At 41.2% G+C, this 21,151-nt stretch overlaps 1 protein-coding gene across 1 annotated transcript in view; it reads left to right on the forward strand.

Annotated features, from left to right (window-relative positions):
* LOC144823517 (glycophorin-C-like) overlaps window positions 1-16,490 on the forward strand; it is a 261,137-nt gene extending 244,647 nt beyond the window's left edge. Inside the window, exons 2-3 of the mRNA XM_078682091.1 lie at window positions 13,182-13,226; window positions 14,876-16,490. Coding sequence (XP_078538217.1) covers window positions 13,182-13,226; window positions 14,876-15,072 — 242 coding nt within the window. The 3' untranslated portion in view covers window positions 15,073-16,490. The remainder of the gene's footprint in view (window positions 1-13,181; window positions 13,227-14,875) is intronic.
* The last annotated feature ends 4,661 nt before the right edge of the window (window positions 16,491-21,151 follow it).

Consider the following 21,151-nt stretch of genomic DNA (forward strand, 5'->3'; position numbering starts at 1 on the left):
TTTTTAGGGAAAAACAACGAAGTAGCGGTCGGCTGTGCGAATAGTCCCAACGCAGCACAACGTCCAGATTTCTGGCGTGGGGCGTCGCGGGGGGTGGGTCATCAGTAGCAAACTGTTGTGCGAATAGTTCCAAGGCAGCAGAACGATGGCACCAAGGTGATGTCCAGTAAGTTGCCGCACTGGTTTTGGTATCCTACAATGCTGCTCCGAATAACGGCGTGGGGCGCCCCGGGGGAGGCGGCGTGAACGGGCCTCTCCAGGTGGAGTCTCATCTGTTGTAGTGGGGCGCCCCTTTACCGTTTCAGTTGCCATTCCGTCCGTTTTTGGTCCACTGTGTCAAAAGCCGCAATTCAGCTGAGTTGCGCCCACTCTTGCGGTGCAGCGATAGGCGGCTGTCACAGGACTCTCAAAATGGCGGCAGGCTGTTTCCTTTTTGGGCCTGGTCCACTGAAATGGCCCTGGGACACCTTGGAAATCGGACGCTTGTCTGCTAGGTCCTGGACCCCATTCTCGAAAGCGTCCCCTCCGCCTTGAGGATTCATCAAAAGTTTTGGGGGCCCCCGACTCCTGTAGGCTTCTGGTGGGGAGCGGCTGCCATGATTGCTCGCAGAATGACCACGACGGAGCTACGAGATGGTGGTGCTCTCATGCTGACGCCAGCTTCAGTCTGAAACATCCAGAAACAAGGTGGGGCTTTCATCGTTTGGGAAAAAAAAAAGTTTTCATCCAATAAAAAGTGTTGTTTTTAGGTCATATGATCAAGCCTTCCATCATTAGGAAACCAAAAGTAAAATGAACCAATGAAAAGTTTTATAAACAAGTCACATGACCTGTTATGCGGCCTAGGGTATAAAATGCGGAGAAAATACGTTGGCACGTGAGGCGGCGTCAGTAGCGGACCGATGTGCGAATAGGCCGAAGGCAACACAACGCGCCAAGATCCGGATGGCACCGAGGTGGTGTCCAGCAAGTTGCAGCACTGGTGTGGCCATCCTACAATGCTGAAAGTCGGCGTGGGGCGCCCCGTTGGCCTGTGAGTTTGCGTCAGTAGCGGACCGATGTGCGAATAGGCCAAAGGCAGCACGACGCGCCAAGATCCGGATGGCACCGAGGTGGTGTCTAGTAAGTTGCCGCACTGGTGTGGCCATCCTACAATGTTGAACGTCGGCGTGGGGCGCCCCGTTGGCCTGTGAGATGGCGTCAGTAGCGGACCGATGTGCGAATGGGGCCAAAGGCAGCGCAACAATATTTTCGGAATAGAAGACACCACAAGGCGCTGAGATGCCAAGATCCGGATGGCACCGAGGTGGTGTCTAGCAAGTTGTGGCACTGGTGTGGCCATCCTACAATGGTAAAAGTCGGCGTGGGGCGCCCTGTTGGCCTGTGAGATGGTGTCAGTAGCGGACTGATGTGCGAATGGGGCCAAAGGCAGCGCAACAATATTTTCTGACTGACACCACAAGGCGCTGAGATGCCAAGATCCGGATGGCACCGAGGTGATGTCTAGGAAGTTGCTGTACTGGTGTGGCCATCCTACAATGGTAAAAGTCGGCGTGGGGCGCCCTGTTGGCCTGTGAGATGGTGTCAGTTGCGGACCGATGTGCGAATGGGGCCAAAGGCAGCGCAACAATATTTTCTGTATGGAAGATACCACTAGGCGTTGAGATGCCAAGATCCGGATGGCACCGAGGTGATGTCTAGCAAGTTGCTGTACTGGTGTGGTCATCCTACAATGCTGAAACTCGGCGTGGGGCGCCCCATTAGCCTGTGAGATGGCGTCAGTAGCGGACCGATGTCTGAATAGGCCGGAACCAGCACAAGGCGCCAAGATCCGGGTATCACCGTGGTGGTTTCATAGTTGAGAGGCACTTCATCTGCAGTGGGGCGCCGAGATCCGGATGGCACCGAGGTGATGTCTAGCAAGTTGCTGTACTGGTGTGGTCATCCTACAATGCTGAAACTCGGCGTGGGGCGCTCCATTAGTCTGTGAGATGGCGTCAGTAGCGGACCGATGTGCGAATAGGCCGAAGGCAGCACAACGCGCCAAGATCCGGATGTCACCGTGGTGGTTTCATAGTTGAGAGGCACTTCATCTGCAGTGGGGCGCCGAGATCCGGATGGCACCGAGGTGATGTCTAGCAAGTTGCTGTACTGGTGTGGTCATCCTACAATGCTGAAACTCGGCGTGGGGCGCCCCATTAGCCTGTGAGATGGCGTCAGTAGCGGACCGATGTGCGAATAGGCCAAAGGCAGCACAACGCGCCAAGATCCGGATGTCACCGTGGTGGTTTCATAGTTGAGAGGCACTTCATCGGCAGTGGGGCGCCGAGATCCGGATGGCACCGAGGTGATGTCTAGCAAGTTGCTGTACTGGTGTGGTCATCCTACAATGCTGAAACTCGGCGTGGGGCGCCCCATTAGCCTGTGAGATGGCGTCAGTAGCGGACCGATGTGCGAATGGGGCCAAAGGCAGCGCAACAATTTTTTGGGAATAGAAGAGACCACAAGGCGCTGAGATTCGGTTATCACCGAGGTGGTGTCTAGCAAGCTATGCAGCTGAGTTGCGTGCGCACTTGCGGCGAATAGGTCGAAGGCAGCATAACAATGTTTTCTGAATAGAAGACACCACAAGGCGTTGAGATTCGGTTACCACCGAGGTGATGTCTAGCAAGTTGCCGCACTGGTGTGGCCATCCTACAATACTGCTCCGAATAACGGCGTGGGGTGCCCGAAGGGGGGGGGGGAGGCGGCGTGAACGGGCCTTCCTAGGTGGAGGCTCGTCTGCTGTAGTGGGGCGCCCCTTTACCGTTTCAGTTGCCATTCAGCTGAGTTTCGGCTGCTCTTGATGCTACAGCGACAGGCGGCTGCAACAGGACTCTCAAAATGGCGGCCTGTTCTTTGGATTTGGGCCTGGTCCACTAAAATGGCCCTGGGACACCTTAGAACTCGGACGCTCGATTTTTTTTTCCTTTCCTGTACATGCAAAAAAAGGTAAATGCCCGGTACGTTACACGCTTCATCTGCCACGATGAACTCTCCAGAGGAAGCGAAAAAAAATATAGTTATGGTAACTATACCATGCATCGTCATATGGAGAGGTGGCACCAATTAATTATAGTGCTGCATAAAAGAGAGATTTGGAGGAGAACCCCTGACCTGCTAGTACATTCATCAAAGAAGTGGCACTGACAGTATCAGAGGCAAGGGAAACGGTCCCAAATATTTAGAAGAACTTTGGAAAGATTAAAATGACATGTTTAGATTGTGGCAAATTAATTTCATGTGGACAGATGAGTGTTACTCTAATAAATACAGCATATGAACATCATCATAGTCGATGGTTGGTAGAGACATTTTGACTATATCCTGGACCTGCCCGTCCTCGCCCAAAATGGCGCCGGAATAAATGGGACTCGTAACTCCTTGTTGTGTACTGGTTGCAGAACCTTGAAATCACGAGATACGTATGCAGTTTTGAAGCACATGGCGGGCGGGGACGAGAATTGATTGAATATTTCGACATCCCTATTGATATTAAGTTCTGATGTGTTATTGATTACTGTACTATTGAAAGTTCGAATTAACGTCACCCATGGTACTTGCCCGCAAATGTATATCTAGATAATTTTATTGTAACTGGCCCTGTCGTATTTTAATTATAAAATGTACGTCCACCGATTCCGTAACTGTTAGACACCTTAGTTCTTGCAACCTAATGGCCCGCCCGTTACGTTCCTCTACAGTGTAAATGTCTACTCATCATATACGATTACAGTTTGCTCCGTGGCCGGCCCACGTGGTTATAGGCTCGTATTTGTATAATGAAATTTTCACAATAAAGGTTTTTAAAAGAAAACATGGTAGTAGTATATACATTGGTAAAGTTTTTAATAATAGTCACTGTTTTAGAATCATTAAAAGGCAAGTGAAATAAAGCAGACCAATTACATGAAGGGTAAAAGGTATAATACGAAGGAACGCAGTAAAGATAAATGGTCAAGGGCTGTTGTGTTTTCTATTCCTGCAACATAAAGTGATCGATAAGAATCTCATATTCAGGCGTATCGGCGACTAAGACAGCAGGTCGACCCTCTTTTGCTCAACGGCTCCGTCATGGGACGAAGAAACGCTCTTTTTCTCGAAAAAAGAATATATTTTACTTGCAGGACAGTTGTAAATTTTCCGGGACAGTACATTAGCCTGGAACATTATAACATATATTTAAGAAAAAATAATGTTCGGAAGTAATAAAAAGCGTAATTTTTAGGTCATATGACCAAGCCTTTCATCATTAGAATAAGAAAAGTAAAATGAACCAATGAAAAGTTTTATTAACAAGTCACATGACTTGTTATGCTTACGTTACGCGCTGCGCGCCCCGGATGACTTCCGGATGCGCTAACGCGGTGCGTCATATGACGCATTACGCGACAACGCAGGTCCAGAATATAGTCAAAATGTCTCCACCAACCAGCGGTCGGAACACAACCCCTTTCAGCAGGCTAAATAGTTCTGTTAAATGACAACAGAAGGGACAGGCAACAAGAACCATTAGTCAAAGAGGGGAGGGCTAGTTCTTCTCTACCGGGTTACATTGGGGCGCTACCGGAACTGATCGAATTGGTAGTCTACAGTGTTTCTGGATGTTTCAGACTGAAGCTGGGGTTAGCATGAGAGCAGCACCATTTCGTAGCTCCGTCGTGGCCATTCCGCAACCAATCATGGCAGCCGCTCTTTATCGTTATTTTGGGCGGGGTGGGTGGCGGAGCCGAGCTGTTTTGCAGCCATCATTGTGTGGAGTTCAGTTCATTTCACTAGTTTTGTATTTGTCATGAGGGGTTGTTCCTAATGTTTCTATTTTAGCGAGGTCAAAAAGAGATCCCATTAGTGGCCTACTGATTTTGCTCGATTCCTTTTCTTTTTTTTTTACACGATTTTTCGTTATCTGCAAAGACTAAACAGAGTATTGCGACTCTGTGTTTGTTTGTAAATAGAGAATGAACCAAAGAGAACCAATTCTAAAACAGTAAATACTTGGATAACAATCAATCAAATGGAGAGAGAAGCAGGCACGACGTATTACAACGGGGGCAAAGGCCTGCGTTAACTACCCTTCACTATGTGCAAAGAGAGAGTACTCCTAATAGAAATGAGGGGGGGGGCACCATTCAAAGCAGATCAGTGTGCATAAACACGAAAATGTTTTCACTTACCACGTACTTGACATTCGACAGCTTATGATATTTGCTATTAAAAAACCATTGAAATTCACTGAAAAAACCATAGGTTATAGACCATATATAGTTAGGAATTAGCATTTACAAAACCTTGAAAATTCACTGAAAAAACCATAGGTTATAGACCATATATAGTTAGGAATTAGCATTTAAAAAACCTTATTTTACTCACACAAAACCATTGAAATTCCATATATAGTTAGTTGCACTAACTATATATCGCGCACCCGCAATCCACTGCTGATGATGTCACATATTACATCATTCATGACATGGTCAGTGACATCACTGATGACATCACTGATGACATCTCAAATGACATCACTGATGACATCACTGATGACATCTCATTTGACATCAATGACCACATCACTGATGATATCATTCATGTGACAATACAATGCATCTCCTCACATTTTAATATAACCTCTGTTTCACCCAGTGTTAAATACAGAGTATAATTTTTGAAACCATTGACACACCAATACTAGTTACTACATATGTACTCACTGATTCCTACGTCTACACACACATTCACTCATTCACCCATACAATCATTCATACATACAATCACTCATCTTTACAACACTATCATATGCACTCATACACCTATACAGACACTCACACTCTGCCACTCATCCATGGAGTTACTCACACACCTAGTCAGTCCTGTAAAGAATCAATCACACTTCCATTTTCTTGTCTATACAGTTAAACATAGAGCACCTTACATTTTCAAACATATACTAACACATACTTACCTTGTTATACAATCATTGATATAAGTACACATTGATCTGCACAGAGTCACACACCTCCCAGCCAGCCACACACACACTCAGTCTCCCATACAAATACTTGGACAATCAATCAGTAACCCATATAGTTAATCATATAGCTACTGATCAACACATGCAGCAGTTTACAGAACAACAGACATAATGATGCACACATTAAGACACTTTAGTCACTAACCCATGCACTCAGTGAGACACATTTAATCACTCACTCATACATTCAGTCATGCACCTACTAAATCCTTTGTCCAGACACTTATACTTCCACTCATTCTTCAATATGTAAGACACATTTTAACTTTACAGAAACATACAGTCACTGGATGTTGTCATCAGTGATGTCATCAGTGATGTCATTTGAGATGTCATCAGTGATGTCATCAGTGATGTCACTGACCATGTCATGAATGATGTAATATGTGACATCATCAGCAGTGGATTGCGGGTGCGCGATATATAGTTAGTGCAACTAACTATATATGGAATTTCAATGGTTTTGTGTGAGTAAAATAAGGTTTTTTAAATGCTAATTCCTAACTATATATGGTCTATAACCTATGGTTTTTTCAGTGAATATATACATATATACAAAATTTTCCCTCATACATCGTTTTGAAATTTCGCTGGCGTGTTAATGTCACCTCCAAAACTTTAAAATATGCTGCATTGCGCTTAAAGGGAAGTTCTGGACTGATACAAGAAACCTTCGTTTGATAAAACAAAATATATGCCACTTCGCATGAAATAACAATTTTTGCATCACTTATCATAATTATCTCGTGCAACAGTAAAGCATTATAACTGAACTGCAGTCGTTACCTGTTTAAAAAATGCTGTGTTGATCTCCAAACATCACCACGTCACAACAAGATCACATCGCTCGTCACAGCTCTCTTCTCTGTGCCGCGATGCTTTGAATCATCACGTCATCACGTCAAATACGCTATCCACGCACTGCGGCGGCCATCTTGAATCCCCATAGTAACCACCTGAAACATTTACTCGTCGGCTGTTTTCTCGTCTTCCTCATAAGTTGGATATAAACAAGGCAGCATTTATAGAAAACTAATAGAAAACTAATTCTACATGCATTAAAAAACGAAGACAAACTTAAAGGCAAATTGTACACTCATTAAAAACGAAGGCAAATTCCAAACGTGCAACTGAAAACAAAAGCATTTTGACATCTAACATCAAACGAACTTTGTATGACATGAAATAAACTTCAACAACAATTGAACAGTAAACTTTAATCGATGCTACGCTGACAACGGTGACTACATTATTTATTTTAATTCAATTTTATTTCTTTCATAACTAAGTGATATATTACATTTCTTATATTAACATGGATGTTTCTTCTTCTGTGATAGCTCCTCCTAAATTTTTACAATGTCCTGGTCCCCCTGCTATGAATTGGGAAGATTGGTCAGAATCTTTTGAGACCTATTTAGAAGCAATTGGTGGTGATGTATTTCTACCATCTAGAAAATTAGCTCTATTAAAACACAATTTAGGAGTTGAAAGCAGGAAAGTTTTAAAAACTTTACCTGTAATGAATCGTGTTGTTTCAACAGTTGCTGACAATGATCAAAGTAGTGAAACTAGTGAAACGAGTTCAAATGATACATCTATTGATGTATATTCTGAGGCTTTAAAAGCTTTAGAGGAAAACTATGGGAAGAAAACTAGTATTGTAGTTGAAAGACACAAATTTTTCTCTAGAGCACAATTGCAAGGTGAAAATGTACAACAGTATGTAGCTTGTTTAAGAACTTTAGCTATCACTTGTAAATTCAAAGATTTACATGAAGAGATTATCAGAGATCAATTTATAAATAGAGTTAAAAATATCAAAATCCAAGAACGCTTACTTGAGCTCAAGAATCCATCCTTGCAGAAAACACTTGATACTGCTAGAAAAATGGAAAACACTTCCCATTATGTTAAAGAGTTGAGCTCTTTACCGCAAAAAGACAAAGATGAATCTAGTAATGTTAATGCCTTGAGTAGTGGTTATAAAAAAACAGAGTTCAAAAATGATAACAAAAATATGAAAACTAATGTTTACAAAAACAAAAGTAGTTTTAACAAACGAATATGTTTTAGGTGTGGGAGCCAAAAACACACTGCGGATTTCATTAAATGTCCTGCTAGTAAAGTCACATGCATTAAATGCAAAAAAATAGGTCATTTTGCCAAATGGTGCAGAACGGGTGATAATAGCAATTGGAAACGATCTGTTAATCTTGTAGAATCTCAGTTAGACAGTGATGATGATGAAAATAATAGCAATGAAAATGATATTGAAGTAATGGAACTGTATGATGATTCAGTAAATGATATTTCTGAAGATTACTGTCCTCCCAAGTGTAAAGTACTGATAAACCAAGTATACATGTCGCTTTGGGCAGACTCTTGTTCGCCATACACTATTATTGATAAAAGCATGTGGGAAAATGGAAACAAATACACTTTAATATCTTCAGACGTACAACCTAAAGGATATTGTGGAATAAAATTACCTGTGATAGGTTATTTTGATGCACAATTGACTTTTAAAGGTAGATCTTGTTCAACCAAGGTATATGTTGTCGAACAAGGACGACCATTATTGAGTTGGAAAGATCTTAAAAAAATGGGATTGTTATTAAATCCCAACCATCCTGATCAAGTAGTGTTATATGAAGATTATTCTGAACAGGTATTATTAACTAATGGAGAATCTTCTTCCAAATGGGAATCTGTTTTTCCCCAATTGTTTAGCAAAGATTTAGGGTGCTTAGTCAAATTTGAACATAAGATAATATTGAAAACGAACAGCATACCTTCAGTACATAAGGTAAGAAATGTACCATTTGCTTTAAGAAATCCTTTAAAAGAAGAATTGAATAGATTGTGTGATGCTAAAGTCATAGAACCTATTGAGGCCTCAGATTGACTTAGTCCCGTTGTTTTGGCCCGCAAATCCAATGGCAAAATTAGGATGTGTGTGGACCTGAGAGATTTAAATAAAAATATTTGGGTTGATCGACATCCTCTACCACACATCAATGAGATGATATCTAGTATCAAAGATGCTATGTACTTTTCGTCAATTGACTTATTGAATGCATATCACCAAATCAAATTACATGCAGAATCTAGGCATTTAACATCTTTCATAACGCCTGAAGGTGCCTTTCAATATCTCAGGATGCCATTTGGGTTGGCATCTGCATCTTCTGTCTTTCAGAGAGTCATGTGTAGTATTTTAAAGGATGAACTGAATGTAAGAATATTTCAGGATGATATTCTTATTTCGGGCAAAGATGCATATTCTCATGACAAAGCAGTACACAGTGTTCTGCAGAAACTACAAGATGCCGGTTTCACTGTATGTGGTGAAAAATGCAAATTTGGAGTGAAAGAAATTGATTATCTTGGACATACAATTTCCAATGAAGGTGTTAAACCTAAGATGAAATTATTGGATGCCATTGAAAAAGCACCTCATCCTATCAATAAAGACCAATTACGGTCATTTTTGGGACTTGCAGAATACTATTCTAAATTTGTCCCAAATTTTGCTGATAAGGTGTATACTTTAAGGGTGTTGATGAAAAAAGGTACTCCTTTTTTATGGTCCACCTCATGTCAACAAGCATTTGACAACATCAAAAAAGACATCACTAAAGCAGTTGCTCTTAAGCCTTATGATCCAAATCACAAATCCATAATTGTAGTGGACTCTAGTGCATATGGTTTAGGCGCTGTTCTGATGCAAAAGCACAGTGGAGTTGAAAGCATTATAGCTTTTGCATCTCGTACACTGAGAGGTGCTGAACCCTCGTATTCTGTAATTGAAAAAGAAGCGTTGGCATGTTGGTGGGGTGTAGACCATTTTAAAACTTTCATTTGGGGAACTGCATTTGAATTAAGAACAGATCACAGACCTCTTATTGACATTTTTACCACAAAGGGTGCCTCAAGAGCTACGCCTAGAATAGCTAAATGGTTATACAGGCTACAGGGATACAATTTTCAAATTAACTATGTTCCTGGTCACAAAAATATCAATGCAGACTGTTTATCACGTCTTCCTTTACCCAGTGACAAGGATCAGGCAGTTGAAGATAATGATGAATGGTTAGTAGCCAATATTGAAGAATCGTGCAACAATGCATTTAGTAAAAAAGAATGGGTTCAAGCTGTGGCTGATGACACTGTGTTGCAACAAATTATCAATAATCTTCATGTTAGTGTTGATTTATCAACTTTGGATAAGTCTATTCTGGCTGATTATAAAATGATTTGGCCGGAGTTATCTTTTAATGATGGCATACTTAGGAGAGGCGACTGATTAGTAGTACCTTTAACACTACGAGACAAAATAAAATGTTGTGCTTATTACATGAAGGACATAGTGGAATGACTAGCATGAAAAGGAGAGCTAGGAATGATTTTTGTGGGTCGGTATGGATAAAGACATAGATAGATGTGTTCGGAATTGTTTAGCGTGCATGTGCAGTGATAAATCCCACAAATCTCAAGAAACCACTATATCTGCAACCGCTTTTCCGGATGGACCTTGGGACAAAGTCGCCATCGATATTTGTGGTCCATTTCATGTTAAAGGTATTGAAAATAAATTTGCAATTGTTTTAATGGATTTTCACTCCAAGTGGCCTGAAGTAGCTTTTGTAAAGGATATTAAGGCTTCCAATGTAATTGAATTTTGTGAGGAAATTTTTCGTAGAGAAGGCTATCCGAGCTTGATCTTATCGGATAATGGTCCACAGTTTATAGCTGAAGAATTCTCTGTTTATCTAAACCAAGTAGGTGTAAAACACATTACCACCTCTGTATATAATCCAAGAGAAAATGGTTTAGTAGAAAGATTCAACCGTGTGTTAAAAGAATGCATTCAACTCGCCAACAACAATGATGATAATTGCAAAAATGCTGTTAAAGAAATGTTATGGTGTTATAGAAATACTCCACATACGGCTACAGGAAAGTCTCCTTTTTCTTTGTTAAAAGGGCGTATGGCTGGATCTAAGGTCAAACCAAAATGGATGTCAAGAGATATTACAGAAGGAATTGATGGTAAAAAATTGTTGAATAAAGTGCAACAGTATCAAAACAAATATGTACAAGATCATAATGTCAAAATTAATAGTAATATCAGAACATTTAAAGTGGGTGATTGGGTACGCTCACAACTAATGGGGAATCAAAAACCTGGATCTTCCAAGTGGTCTAAACCCAAACAAATCATTTATGTATATGGAAATAAAGTGAAATTGGATGATGGTAAGCAATGGAATATAAGAAGTATAACAAAATGTAATGATCTGGAATGCAAGCAAATTGATGGTCGGGAAAATGGTCCTACAAAAACATTTACCACGAAAAGAGATGATGTGCCTACTACTGTGTCTCTTTCAGCTAGGCCTAAGTACAGACCATTGTGGATGAAGGATTACATATGTTCGTAATTTAAGTGCACCATAAATGCATACAATGGGAAATTTAAGTTTGTATCACACTATATCTATTTTTCTTTTATTTTTATCTTTATGTTTATATATATTTATTTTGTAATTTTATAGGAAGGGAGATATGTTGTATCTTGATATTTCCTTATTGACGCTGTAATGTTCTATGTGTCACTCTGTGCTCACTGGATTCCAGAGTGTGGAATCCAGGGAGCAGTCCAGAGATGTACAGTTGCTGAGGAAGTTGTCCATGGATGCTTCTGGGGTTGTTATACTGAATAAACTACTTTCCTACATCAACCACTGTACCTCAAGTCATTTCACAGGGTAAAAGATGTTTTTCATGGCGGGACCAAAGGTCGATCTCCACATCACTTTGCACACCATTCAAAGTAAAAAGAGTCCGATTGTCGAGAAAATGCTGGCCAGTATGCAATGCATTTATAGTGTCAGCCTATCAAAGTTTTCAGTTCTTCGTTGTTGTAAACAGATGTGCACTATAAAACTAGTAATGTTTCTATTAAATACTAGCAACAAAAAAAACAGATCTACAAATCTTACATCTCCTGTAAGTCCTGCACCTTAGTCCATGTCAATTGTTTGGAAAATTAATCAGCTGTGTTAAATACCTCCTGTTGTCTTTTTAGCTTCTTATGGGTAGAGATTAAACTGCCAGCATTGCAACAGCAAGTGAGAAGATAAGAGCTAGACATAGCAACCTCATAACAAGCTTTGGGGTCTATTTATGAGGCTGTTCGCAAACCTTAAGTAAGATTTGTGAAGCCATGCGAGGCCACTTGTGTGGTCCTGTGTCGCTTTATAAATCTTGAGTAAAGCTACGCAGTGCAAATTGCTGCATTGTGTTACTCTGCCCTGGGAAGGCGTTCCATGGGCATTGCAGGGGTGTTCTCATACAACTCTCATGCTTTTTGACACATTCCCAGATTAACCAACACTGTGTAAACCTACAAATGCACCAAAGAGGTACGCATACCCAGGGGAGGCATGACAAGGAGAAATATCTCTATTCCTCCTCATTCCTTCCTCTTTCTGCAGCAAACACAGAAAGAGGAATACTCCTCCCAGTATTGTTTTGTGCAGGAAGGTGGCCCATCCTGCACAAAAAACAATCCTGCATGCAACGCACATACGCTTGCACCATGGTGCAAGGGTGCTTGCATTGGCACTAGGTAGCCCATTATGGACCAGCGCACGGGAAAGTATAGGAATGCGCTGTATTCCATTAGCGCTGCGAGGCCTCCGGGTAGTTATGCGCTATACAAGTGCAATTTTTCATTTCATTTCATTTAATTAATTACAGCACATCCCTGCCCTTTCCCTGTGAGGCAGGGCAGCAGTCTTGCTGCACTGCACCACTTCCCCTAATATACCCCTTCAGGTTTCTGTGCAGTTTTGTCTGAAGAACACGCATGCGCTGTAGAGTGCTGATTTCTCTAACAACAGGCGCACCGCTGCCTTCTGTGCCTTTGCACACGTCACCGATGCAATTATGGAAGACCACAGGAGAGCACTGCTGTTAGCCGATAATACAGTATTCGCTGTTAAGTAACTGTTGACATATTGTAGTTTGTCCTCATTGTCCTTAAAGAATTGCTTTTTTTTTGCTTCATTAACTAATATTAACATGCGCATTTGTCTATTTCTAGCTGATGAAGGGAGTGTTGGTGGAAGTGGCGCAGCTGTCGTTGGAGGTTAGTAGCCTGATTTCTACACGTCTTTAAGAAGTTGGAATGTATTCGATAAGGGTTCAGTGTGATTGGAAACCACTGATTCATACAGTGGTTTCTACAGTGTCCTAGGAAGCGAGGCTTCCTAGGACTCTGTATTCATGGTGCATTGCTGTTTAGGTACCAACGTGATTTAAGAAGAGCAAAACTCTTCTGACAAATTATTGGTGCTTATTGTCTAAAAGCAGCATGTTGCCATGAAATCCATGTCTAAGCAAAAAGGAGCAAGTAAACTGGCATTATGTTACTTCTTAAGGAAAGTGATAAACAGAGGAAGTCTAGATCCCTAGAAAAAATAAACTTTCTAAATTATTTTGAAAGTTCCATTTGAAAAAACTGCAGAAGAAACTCAAGAAATCTACAGAAAGCACGTTCTCCACTCCATGACAAAGCTAAGTACATCAAACTGCAAGTTAAAGGAGGCATATAGGCCCTCTGCCCCACTCATAGGCGTTTCTGGTGGTAATTTCTTCTCAGACCCTATTTGTGCTCTCTGTGACCTTCATGCACACATCGTCACAGTCTCTGTATTTTGACGGCAGACTCTGCACTATCACACACTTTGCTTCCCATGCTTTATTGTGTTTCTGCATGACCAACATCTATATCCTGTTGCATCTGTAGGCTGCCCTTTGTCCCTGTACCTAGACAGGTCCTCACAATACTACCCCACCACCATCTTCTTGTTTAATATCTTTTCACCAACACTTTTTAACCAACACCCCTTCAAGCTCGCTCCAGGGTGGTGTGGCAAGCTGCTTTTCTTCTATCTATCAGTGAATGTGTGTCACTGAGTGGTCACCATTTACTCCCCCTTATCTACTTCCTCGAAGACCACTCGGTCTCCTCTTCACTTTAGAGTATATAATTGGCAGAAGAACCAGCGAATGTAAGCTCCACAGGGAGAGCTAAATTTGACTTTCATCCTTCAACAGCCCCTCAGTTATAGCTGCCAACAACCTTTTTCTAAACATCTAGAAACTGTCTCAATCCCATTGATGAAGTCACGAACAATGGTGTTTGTGATGTCACATCTGAACTCATTTTGCGGCCACTGTCGGACAGAGGGTCATATGACAATGTCAATGTTATCTTCAATTAGTTCTTATTTTTAGGAGTTTGATAGATGAACCATAATGACTATGGGCCTGATTTACACGTCACTCCATCACAAACGCAACAGATATCCCTTCTGCCATATTACTAGTGCTTTATAGCCAATAGCAGCTGTCCTACAGCAGACGGTATATCCGTCATGTTTGTGAAGGACTACCCAGTGTGCCTCACTCTAAATCAAGCCCAAATTTCCAGTAAAATGATTGACTGCTTCTTTTTTAAATAACCAGTGTTACAGTTGATAGCAGGACATGTGTGATTAAATATGACTATGAGATGTTGAGTACAACCAAACCTGTTCATGTAATGGGTGTATCTCAAAGTGTTAAAGGGGCTCCCCAATGATCACTTTTAAATGAAGTTCTGATCATTTTTCTATCTTTCCTAAAGTTAGTGTGGCTAATCAGATCTCCGCCGTTGTCCTATTATTTGTTGTTTTTAATCATGAAAGTCAGTGGCACACAGTTGACCCGGTGTATCTATGCTTCCTCCCATAGGTGTCATTTTTGCCATGATTGTGGTTCTGGTCTGCCTCCTGGTTGTCATTATGCGTTACATGTACCGGAACAAGGGCACTTACCAAACCAATGAAGCCAAGGGCACCGAGCATGCAGAGAGTGCCGATGAAGCGTTGAGGAATGACCCTTCACTCCTTGGAGATATGGATGTCAGCAAGAAAGAATACTTTATCTGAAATGCAAAGTTAGAAACCAATGTGCCTTAGAGGCTGTGCAATGCTAACGCTACATTGAGCAAGGAAGCTGTAATATGCAAAGACAAAACAATGGAACCGGTTTGGGTTTTCAATGGTAGTTTGATCTCTTTGAAAAGGAACCGTCAGATTACTTGAAAGCAAATTGTCCACAACGGCAAATGTGAATCACACATGGACATTGAATAAAGATTGAAAGCACTGCAACCTCTAGTCTGAAGGATGTAATTTAACATTCAAAATACCTCCTCACAGATGATGCTGTGCTCATTAACTGTGAAAGGAACAGTGGGATAAGTGGATCATTTACTGCTAAGTACTGGGCATGGTAATTCTTCTGAGAATCCTGTATTGGAACTTACTCTTGTGCAGGAACTTTAAACTACCACTACATTTTGGATAAATAACCACCCTTTCTAACACGGAACTTAGATTCTTGTAACTGTAACAGTTGCAAAATGGACATGTTTAAATATTGTTTTTATATTTATTATAAATGTAATTGTCTGCAAAACTATTTTGGTTGTTTTCCAAACAAAAATATATTTCCAAATCAAAAACCCAATTTAGTTTTCTAAAATAATTGTGATAGCAAATGTTGAGTGCACGAACTTACTAGTATATTTTACAACTTTGTATGAAGACCAGCTCAAAACCTTTAGTGAGCAGAGCACCTTCTTTAGGGTTCTTGGTCTAATACTGAACTAAACAAACACTTTTCCTTAGATGCTTCATTTGAATCCGCGTTTTCAAGCATAGCCTGACCTATGTATGCAATTATTTCATGAGTTTGCATTTACTTCATGTGTTTTATCAGTGTGGCATGGTAACAAGCCACTTCTAGATGCATGTGCAATGCACTATGAAATAGACATTATGCTGTCACCTTTATTCTCTTTCCACTATGCTATGTAGCAAAACCAGCAGGGACACTCCAGATGTGTAGCGCTTGTTACATTAATCCTTTCAGCAATAACATATTTTGGTAGAGTTTAAAATTAGGTTCGTAAACCAAATTAACATTGAGCTTAATGTATGATTGTAATATTAATATAAACCACTTTCAGATTAGTCCCTGGAACTAAGCCAAGGACGTTTGTTTCCAGGCATGAGTAATGCGAAGCATATATACTGCACGATTATCTAAGCAAATTCTTTTACCCCTGTCAACGACCTCAAAAAGGTTTATGTGCATATAAATAGTGACTTTTTGGTCCCAGAGTTCATTTATTGGAAAACAGACACTTCTTAAAAAGTATAGCGGTAAGCGGGAACACGGACAGGAACCTGAAACTAATGTGTACATTTATTAAATTATAGTCAGTGTTGCGCACTTGGGAGGCACACTGTCATTCTGGTGTAATATTTAGACATATTAAATGCAGTGTCATTTTATACAACTCTTCCAAGTACTTGTAATTATAATTGTATTTATATAGTGTCACTCTTCGTGGGTTAGATTAACACATTTATTATTTCTATCCATCACCTAAGTGAATTACGTTGTCACGGAAAGTTGCACGTTTCCAACTCGGCATGGTGGTAGCATTATATTAGTGATTAAACAAAATGCAAACTCTGCTGGTACCCGATTTGTAAATTATTCTCATGAGAATAGTACATTTAATAGCATTATGTATATGGAATAGGGGTGGGGGTGGGGTCGAGGCTAGATGATTGACACAGTGACAAGCGTGGAATTGATCATGGTGGGTCCAGTACTACTTGTGTGTCACTGAGGACCCTGCCCCTCTCCCACTGTAAAACAATCATTGGTATAGCCAATAGGTTTCGCCTTTGGGACCTTATAAGTGTTTAGCCATGCAACAGTTAATGTTGTTGCATTAAGGATATTGTGCTGCATAACTAAATACTTATAAGGTCCCTAAGGCGAGACCTACAGACATATTGTGTAACAACAAAAGTAAAAGGGCCAGCCCTCATGGGAGGTTACAAATAAAGGCAAGGCAGTGCTTTGGGGGATTAACAAGCCTGTTAATGAATCGGAAGCCAGCATTTACAAAGGACAATGACACAAGTCAGTTACAGATATGGGCATAAAGTGGGCGGGTCTTCAAGTCCACACTACAGTACAGCATGCCTGTCAGAGCAGCGCATGCGCTGCCGAGGCTCAACCTAAAAACCAGCTACCTGGAGACTAGGAAGGCTGGAAGGTCGCGAGCCACAAAAGAACTATTTGATGAAAAAAAACCTGACAGAAGGGATTAGATTTAAGGACTTTGATAATACGAAAAGAAAAAAGGATTGCAAATTAGTTGACAAAAGATAGTAAAGCTATTAGAAAGATCAACAAGCATTTGCACTGCCAGTTGGTCTGTCTTCTAGCCAGACCTAATAATCCATGTACGTTAATAACTACTCTTCTCCCATTTATGCTGCTGCCAGAGAGACATGACATACATTATCTAGTTATAGGAGAATCTTTAACAGCATTGCAATGGCATGTGCGTGCCCCTAAAAGGTCAGGCTCAGGCAGCTGGATGAATAAAGAAAATGATCACAGCTATCTGGAGGGCAAGCACTTTTTTGTTGAAATGCACAAGTTCTTCACAACTAAAACATGTACTCCTGGCTCCCAACATGTGGGTGGAACCAAAGCCGTCCCTCTCCTTGTGACACACAAGTGTCTGACAACAGCTATGCTGCCAAGCTAGACAATAAAAACTAAGGAAATAAACAATTGTTGGGAAATCACTTAATTAAAAAAGTACCTGGAAGTAAACCAAATTCCATGAGCCTTTGATATTTTTGCTAAAGCAGAGCAACCATGATGCGAGTGCAGAGAAGTTGCAATAATTGAGTGATGACAACACGGTGTGCTCTAGATTCAAAATAGAAAAGCACCGGAAAAACTTGAAAAATAATTATCTGGATAAAAGAAATAAACATTATGGAAAACAAAATAAAAAAACCTAGCAATGTGACAAAATAGTGGAAAGTTTAAAAAACATGAGGAAATGGTTAAACTAATAAAATAGAGAATAAAAATGATTATGATAATAGGCAGGTATATATGCTGGCCAAATGGTTTGAGGCACTGAGTAAAAGAGAGGGACTGCACAGCCTAAGCAAGGATAGTGAGAGCACGGATAACTCTGAAATTTAATCGGGTGACGAAGGCATGTATTCCACTAAAAACATAAAAGCACTCAGGTTTACTTTTTCAGACACAATTAGCCTACTAAACCTGGATCAGAATCCAACTAGATGAAGAGAACGGGTCACACAAAAGGAACAAACCAAGGAGAGAAACAAGAAAAGGAGGAAAGAAATGCAGGCAGAGGCAACCTAAAGGAAACATGGTATGGGAAGCCGATGAACTGGAAAAAGGATTGGAAATGCCGATCAACAACTTGTCAAAAAGGAAACCCTTTGGAGATGCCCGGATATACATTTTGATTTAGTTGAAACTGAAATTGACAAGTATAAGCAGTGTATGCAGTGTAAGCAGTGCTTGAGCCGGCAGGGGGCACCGGCACTTACTGCCCGCCATCAGGCATTTCCCGAGACCAACAGAGAGAAAATGGAATAAAATGAAAAGACGGAGGAAAGGAAATACAATAAATCCATCACCTAGGGAGAAACCAGAAACTTGTAAGAATGAGACAAACGGGCAGGGTGTGCCTGGCAACGAATTAAAGAGGCCTGAGGTACACTCATGACTGCACACCCATGTTATTCATGCTCTGACATTTCATAGCGCCGGCTGTGTTTTTCTGAGCAGCGCTTTGGACACCGGCATTTATTTTTTGCTAATAAAGCAACAATTATAAGTTTATCTGAAAACTGAAGTTAATAAAATATCATGCAGTAAAAGAAGCATTCAATAACAAGGAGGGCATTGGACGTAAAACAAGACATGAAACAGACCTGACTCTAGACTATCAAAAACAATAAGCGATGAGGAAGGCGGTGGGAGAAAGAGTGGAGGTTTAGCGACTGTCTATTGGCGGAAAGAACAGGAACTAGTCTGCAGCGTCCCACGAGTGGTGCACGTGCGGCTTCTGCAGCGTCCCGCGAGTGGTGCGTGCGCGGCAGCAAAAGTGAAAGCATACTTGTGCTTGTGGCGCACCGCCACGCACTCCCGCAAGCTGTATGCCACCACAAGCACGAATATGTGCTTTGAAAAAGAGCCGCACGATGGCTAAAGGTCTCCTTACAGCGCATGCGTGCTGCATAGGTGAGAGCTTAAAAAGAAGTGCTGTAATTAGGGCTATTTGTTTTGCAGCTTATATACACATAATTAAAGAACTTTACTTACTGAGTTTGCTGCTGACAACTAGTGTGATCTGCGGGATAAGAATTTAGATCCTGGCAAAGTCCGCTCAGTTGCCCCATCTTCTGCGGTTACTAAATTGAGTACCCATAAAGTGGGTAATGTAAGCACTTGCTATTAACAGCACTATATTTAGAGCTCATTATTTACTGTATGGCAAAGTGCTGTAGAACCTCCACTGTGAACAGAAGGGAACAGCGTTCCGCCTATGCTCATGAGCGCTGGAGTAAAATAAACCTTTTGTTTAACTGAGGCAGTTTGATACTCAAGTTGTTCTGCGGCAAGATGGATTAGCCTGTCTATCTGTTTTATTTTTATTTCGCTTTATGATACTCCCTGTTCAGTTTCTTTTTATTTAGAAACTGAAGACTCAAGTACCGGAATAAGTAAAATGATGGACTGGATATATATTGCACTTTGACGGTTCATCTGAGAGTTGCAGCAGGAAATCCCCTCCCAAGAGGCGAGTCCTCCTCCCCCTCCCTCAACTTTAACTGCATTAATTTTACCCTTTAAATTACACCACTGACAAAGTGCTTTGGAGCCTTAAAAGGTCGCAGTTTATTTAAATATAACATGGTTGTACATTTCACAATTTTAATGGTCATTCATAAACTTCCATGTCATCACATACTTTCATTGTCTTTGCAATTATCTTTGTACATTCCTTGTTGTTATGTGCTCTCAGATAGTCTATTTTCAGGGGGGGGGGAATCGTCCGGGCCTCTGTTTTAGCGGTTCCAGGCTTCAACTTGCTACCAAATTGGTTGTCAGTGAGGCTGGGACGAGAGAGGGCTTTCTGCACGTCTGAAACTCGGTTGACGATTGACAACGGACTGTGCTGTAAGGGTCCTATGAATCAAGGTTTCCCAAAATGGTGGGGTGCCGGTAAGAGTGTTGATGGCTTCCACCTGTTACCCGGGGTTAAAAATGTGAAATCCACTGTGGTGAAAGCTTACCCGAGCCCTGAAGAAATTTCAGTGATGAAAAGTGGCAGTGAAACATGTTGGCCCATCTTAAAGTGGTCTGAAACATGCAGTCTGGTTTTAAATTTGAGTAGGTTCACACCTTGGAATAAAACAGAATTGTGTGTGTCATAACTCTATTTTAATTGGAGAAAAGGGGTGACTCTTTCTCACTGATGGGGTCTTTTGAAACAAGATGTTTCTGTGCACATTCTATTCTATTCATTTATTCACATTCTACGTTTTATACTGGGCACTTTCTTTCTCTTCACGGATAAGAAAGTTACTGATGATGAGAAATGTGGGCAAAAACTGGTGAGTACCTACCAGCAGCTCCCCTGGTGATGCTTATGTGAGGGCTTTCGTTCCTTATAAATCACAAACAAATCTGGTGGTCATTACTGACAACAAACAGGAAAGGAAGGAAAGAGAGCTAGAGGAAAGCTAAACTAGAGAACCATACGGACTAGCCAGATCTCCATCAACTGCCCCATGTGGGCAGTGTCATCATTTGAATATCTTTGTTTGTCCCTTGACACTCAACCCTCTTGACACAGAAGGGAGTGATAGGGTACAATGTCCGCATGGAACTCTGTAGCTTACCAAGTCAAGTGACTGTATGATGGAGAATAAAGAGAATGTGCAGTGCATGTGCTAGTGTGGTTAAAAAGGATATGGGGGAGAAAGAAAAGATTCTTTAATCTAAATATCTCTCCCAGGCCTATTAAAAAAATCATTGCAGTGGCGACATAAAACAAATAAGCCGCTGCTTTTAGATGAAAAATCGGTCGACTAGTTT

Source organism: Lissotriton helveticus, chromosome 3_1 (genome assembly GCF_964261635.1).
Source record: "Lissotriton helveticus chromosome 3_1, aLisHel1.1, whole genome shotgun sequence".
NCBI classification, from domain to species: Eukaryota; Metazoa; Chordata; class Amphibia; order Caudata; family Salamandridae; genus Lissotriton; species Lissotriton helveticus.